This window comes from Haematobia irritans, chromosome 1 (genome assembly GCF_050003625.1).
Source record: "Haematobia irritans isolate KBUSLIRL chromosome 1, ASM5000362v1, whole genome shotgun sequence".
Classification (NCBI taxonomy): domain Eukaryota; kingdom Metazoa; phylum Arthropoda; class Insecta; order Diptera; family Muscidae; genus Haematobia; species Haematobia irritans.
Window position 1 is genome coordinate 205,123,663 of NC_134397.1, and position 6,000 is coordinate 205,129,662.

At 38.5% G+C, this 6,000-nt stretch overlaps 1 protein-coding gene across 1 annotated transcript in view; it reads left to right on the top strand.

The window, feature by feature from the left end:
• Positions 1-5,781, top strand: part of Dop1R1 (Dopamine 1-like receptor 1) — a 391,391-nt gene extending 385,610 nt beyond the window's left edge. Inside the window, exon 7 of the mRNA XM_075292625.1 lies at positions 4,266-5,781. Within this exon, the coding sequence (XP_075148740.1) occupies positions 4,266-4,806 (541 nt within the window). The 3' untranslated portion in view covers positions 4,807-5,781. The remainder of the gene's footprint in view (positions 1-4,265) is intronic.
• Positions 5,782-6,000: the final 219 nt, after the last annotated feature.

Below are 6,000 nucleotides of genomic sequence, written 5' to 3' on the forward strand. Positions count from 1 at the left end.
AGAATAATCAATATTTCGCTTCAATTCATTTACAGATTCCAAAAAGTATTTAAGAGTTGAATAAATTAGCTTTGGAAACATTGTTCTTAGTTACCTCACCGTTAGAATCTGTTAACGTAATTTCGCGATTAGGTTCCCTGTCTAAGGTCTTATTCAAAAACTGCCAAGTCTTCCTCGTATCGTGTTGGATTTCCGACAAATTGTCGGTATAATAATTATTTGTAGATTCACGAAAAGCCTTCTTAATGATTTTACTCAGCCTTTTGAGCCTTTCAGAAATGTCTCTATCTGAAGGTCTCTTTCGTCTCATTCCCAATAAACGACTCTTTAACAAAAATAGTTTCCTCAGGTTTCCATTAACCCATGGAACAATATTACGTCCCTCGCCAGACTTAAAGTAGGTAATAATGTTACTCGTATTGTCAACTTCAAATCAAAATTAAATACAGGGTGAATAAATAGCAGGTCTGGTTTGGTTGACATTGATCCTTCCAAAATGTGTTATTGAACAGTTTTTGTAATTTCATCCATGTTATTTATGTTTTGGTATGTGCTTTGGTTATTCAACTTGTATCCAGATCAAGGAACTCTGCGACTAAGGTGGAACCTGAACTAAATTGGGCCAAAGCTACCCTAGTCTTCCGTGGGAGGTGGTTTGGATGATTACTGGGTTGACAACCCAAGAGATAGTGCTTTTACAACAGGTAGTTGTATCTACCCACAGGGATGAGCTTTGTCTCCACATAAAGGTGATACAGGGGTATGCTGCGGAGAAATCCTGTCGAAATTCTACTGCTTATCAATTGTTTCAATTGCTTTATAGGTACCCAGCAGCGTCGCCAAAAAGTAATGAAAATGTTCTTCTTGGATCCGGAAGTGGTGCAAAATTGCCGCAGAAGCGATGAATTTAACACGGGCTTGTCATAGGACCGAAGTCCTCCATTTCAACAGCCGTTGCACTGTATTTGCATCACTTCTTTAGATGTGATCCGAATTCAATGTCGTGGATATAAATTAAAAAATTCTGTGATATTTCGTCAAATATTTACATAATTTTAATAATTTTTTATAATTTTTAATGGACTCTAACGCTTGTCGGAAACGTATGACCTCAAATATTTTCATAAATTCACAATTTTTATACCCTCCACCATAGGATGGGGGGTATATTAACTTTGTCATTCCGTTTGTAACACATCGAAATATTGCTCTAAGACCCCATAAAGTTTATATATTCTGGGTCGTGGTGAAATTCTGAGTCGATCTGAGCATGTCAGTCCGTCCGTCCGTTGAAATCACGATAACTTCCGAACGAAACAAGCTATCGACTTGAAACTTGGCACAAGTAGTTGTTATTGATGTAGGTCGGATGGTTTTGCAAATGGGCCATATCGGTCCACTTTTACGTATATCTCCATATAAACGGACCCCCAAATTTGGCTTGCGAGGCCTCTAAGAGAAGCAAATTTTATCCAATCCGGCTGAAATTTGGTACGTGGTGTTAGTATATGGTCTCTAAAAACCATGCAAAAATTGGTCCACATCGGTCAATAATTATATATAGCCCCCATATAAACCGATTCCCCGATTTGACTTGAGGAGCCTCTAAGAGAAGCAAGTTTCATCCAATCTGGCTGAAATTTGGTACATGGTGTCAGCATATGATCTCTAACAACCATGCAAAAAATGGTCCACATCGGTCAATAATTATATATAGCCCCCATATAAACCGATTCCCCGATTTGACTTGAGGAGCCTCTAAGAGAAGCAAGTTTCATCCGATCTGGCTGAAATTTGGTACATGGTGTTAGTACATGGTCTCTAATGACCATGCAAAAATTGGTCCACATCGGTCCATAATTTATATATAGCCCCCCATATAAACCGATCACCAGATTTCGGAGCCTCTTGGAAAACCAAAATTCATCTGATTCAGTTGAAATGTGGAAAGTGGTGTTAATATATGGCCTCAAACTCCCATGCAAAAGTTGGTCGAAATCGGTCCATAATTATATATAGCCCCTATATAAACCAATCCCCAGATTTGACCTCCGGAGCCCCTTGGAAGAGCAAAATCCATCCGATTCGGTTCAAATTTGGTACGTGATGTTAGTATATGGTATCCAACAATCATGCAGGAATTGGTTCATATCAGTCCATAATTATATATAGCCCCCATATAAACCGATCCCCAGATTTAACTTCCGGTGCCTTTTGGAGAAGCAAAATTCATCCGATCTGGTTGAAGTTTGGTACGTGGTGGTAGTATATGATATTTAACAACCATGCCAAAAGTGGTCCATATTAGTCCATAATCATATATATATCCCCCATATAAACCGATCCCGAGATTTAGTTTTGGAGCCTCTTGGAGGAGCAAATTTCATCCGAGTCAGTTGAAGTTTGGTACATTGTGCTAGTATATGGCCGTTAGCAACCATACCTAACTAGGTCCATATCGGTCTATAGTTATATATAGCCCTCAGATAAATTGATCCCCAATCACACAAAAATTGGTCCATACCTAGTTCATAATTCTATATAGCCCCCATATAAGCGACCCCCATATTTCAATTCTGACTCTCTACGTACCGTGCAAAAGTCCATATCGATTCGTAATTATTTGTAGACTTAACTATACATAACTTTTTTGTCTAATATATACCACGTATGGACTAACTCACAATTTAGAAAACGATTTTAAGAAGTTTTAAGATACCCAAGTAATTTGATTGTGGATGACAGTCTTTCGTACAAGTTTCTACGCAATCCATGGTGGAGAGTAAAGGGTGATACGGTCAAAATTTGGTCAAGGGAAAACGCGTGTAAATCGGTGAAATCGTTTATTTAAAAAATCAAATTAAATTTCTTTTTCAAGTTCAATTAGTATAAAATTCAGAAAAAATATTCAGTTAGGCTTTCGCTTTTCCAAATCCGAATTGCCGGGCCTCACGCTTGACACCTGCCATCAGATTTTGTACAGCCACCTTGTCCACCTTCTTCGCCGCAGAAAGCCAGTTTGCCTTGAACTGCTGCTCGTCCTTAGCAGTTTTTTTGGTCTTCTTTAGGTTCCGCTTGACAATAGCCCAGTATTTATCAATTGGGCGGAGCTCTGGCGTGTTGGGAGGGTTCTTGTCCTTGGGAACCATCTGCACGTTGTTGGCGGCGTATATCTCCATGTCCTTTTTACCGTAATGGCAAGATGCCAAATCCGGCCAAAACAGTACGGAACAACCGTGTTTCTTCAGGAAAGGCAGAAGACGTCTATTCAAACACTCTTTCACGTAAATTTATTGTTTGACAGTCCCTGAAGCTATGAAAATGCTGCTTTTCAAGCCACAGGTACAGATGGCTTGCCAAACCAGATATTTCTTTGCGAACTTTGACAGTTTCATGTGTTTGAAAATATCTGCTACCTTTCCCCTTCCTTTTGCCGTATAAAACTCCTGTCCCGGAAGCTGCTTGTAGTCGGCTTTGACGTAGTTTTCGTCGTAGGTTTCGTCGTCCATTACCACGCAGTCAAACTTCGTCAGCATCGTCGTGTACAGCCTCCGGGATCGCGCTTTGGCCGTCGTATTTTGTTTATCATCGCGATTTGGAGTCACTACCTTCTTGTAAGTCGATAGTCCGGCTCGTTTTTTGTCCCGGTGCACGGTTGTAGACGATACACCCAGCTTATTTGCGGCATCTCGGAGAGAGAGGTTAGGGTTTCGCTTGAAACTATCGGCAACTCTCTTTGTCGTCTCAGCGGCTTCCGGTTTTCTATTTCCCCCCGATCCAGACTTCCTGGCTATCGACAAACGTTCCCCAAACACTTTAATTAAATTTTAACGGTTGATTTGGCAACTTTTAGCGATTTTGACAGCTTTGCGTGCGAGTAGCTCGGATTTTCGCGATGCGCGAGAAAATTTTGATACGCTGCTCTTCTTGCTTGGACGGCATTTTGACAACTGAAGAGTGAATTCCAAAATCAAAATAGGAGCAACATTCTACACACACCTTCAAAATGAGGGGTGTTCAGGTTTTTTAAATGAAAAATTGAAAGAAATACGTCAAGTTTATATTGACCAAATTTTGACCGTATCACCCTTTACATAAGAGTCGGCCTGGCCGAACTTACGGCCGTATATACTTGTTTTTTTTTTTTTAATTGTTATTTCCCTTGGATCTTAAATGATTCTTGCTCTTCTTACGGGCTCTGTATCTGACTATATCTTCAGTAATTTAATCCACTTATTCCATCAAATTTCTTTCTCTCTTTTCAGACTCTATTGCTATGCCCAAAAACATGTGAAGTCAATCAAAGCTGTCACCCGACCGGGTGAAGTAGCCGAAAAACAGCGTTACAAGAGCATACGACGAACTAAACCACCAGAGAAGAAAAAATTCAAGGTACGAAATTTACATCATAGCTCACCCTATCATGTATCGGATCACAAAGCAGCCGTAACGGTGGGTGTGATAATGGGAGTCTTCCTTATTTGTTGGGTACCATTTTTCTGCGTTAATATTGTGGCTGCATTCTGCAAGACCTGCATTGGAGGTCAAACCTTTAAAATACTCTCGTGGTTGGGTTATTCGAATTCAGCTTTTAATCCCATAATCTATTCGATTTTCAATAAAGAATTTCGTGATGCATTCAAACGAATTTTGACCACACGTAATCCATGGTGTTGCCATCAGGACATTGGCAATATACATCCACGTAATAGTGATCGCTTCGTAACGGATTATGCGGCAAAACATGTGGTGGCCATGAATTCTGGGCGATCATCAGCGGAATTGGAACAGGTCTCTGCAATATGACCAAAACGTAATGGCAGCAGTGTTACTCATGATTATACTACAACATTGGCTTGCTGTGGATCGCGAGCCTCAGATGCTGCCTCGTTGACGGTGACACCGTATGGTCCTTGAGATTCGGTGACAGTGGCATCTGCGACCATAGTTGTAGAGTCACTGGATAATGCAAAATGTGGCGATAATAAGCTAATGGAAACGGTGTTAGTATAAGGTGACAACAACAACAACCAGAAATTTCAATGTAAATTTTTAATACAAGAAAATTGAAGAGAATTCAATCCCCGGCAATGTTGGTAATGTCAAACAGGAAATATTGTTATTGGATACCTGGTCTAATTTTACATACACCCCACATGAAACGACAAACGACAACAACCAAAACTACCCTCCATTTAGAATCAGAGCAATCTACTAACGATATTATCATCAATTCCCCGAACCTGCCTTCCATTTTAACCTTAATCTTCAGCATAATCATCCGCGTCTGCATTTGTATAGCTCCAAAATAAATAACCACAAGAGTAAAAACAAAAACGGATAAACCGCAAAAGTAACTGGATTACAGGGTGAGCGTTAAACAAATCATGTCTCTAATCTTAAGTAGAAAATTACTATCCAATTAAGTCTAGATGGGCCTATGTGAATGTGTGAATATTTAAAAATAAGAAAAAAGGCTACACAAAGTTGAACTTTACCATATCCTTACATTTAAAAACAAAAAAATAAACAAAACAAATCCTTGCTAGTCATTAAGCAAACAAAAACCAAAGAAAATGCAAAAATAAAATTCCAAAAATAAATCTATATGGGTCTAAGATAAGCTAATATTTTTATGTTCCTATAAAAAAAAAAAAAAAAACAAAAGCTAACCAAAAATCTCTTCCTTCCCAAAGATTTAATTTTAAGTGGACGTTAGCAATATATAAAATAATCTTTAGCAATAAGTTAATTAGAAAGTATTAAGTTCTTTTAAGTAATATCGGGGGGATAGACTAAAGCATAAGGAATTAAATTTCATTATTGTATATATAACTCAAGATAAACTTATTATGGACTACACATACATACATATATATAGAGATAATAATTTTATGTGTACGTTGATAACTGGAAAAGCTTTTACTATAAAAAAATGAAAGGAAAAATCCTACGAAAAATACATAAGTTTGGCTTATATTGAAATTTAAGTTCATTCCT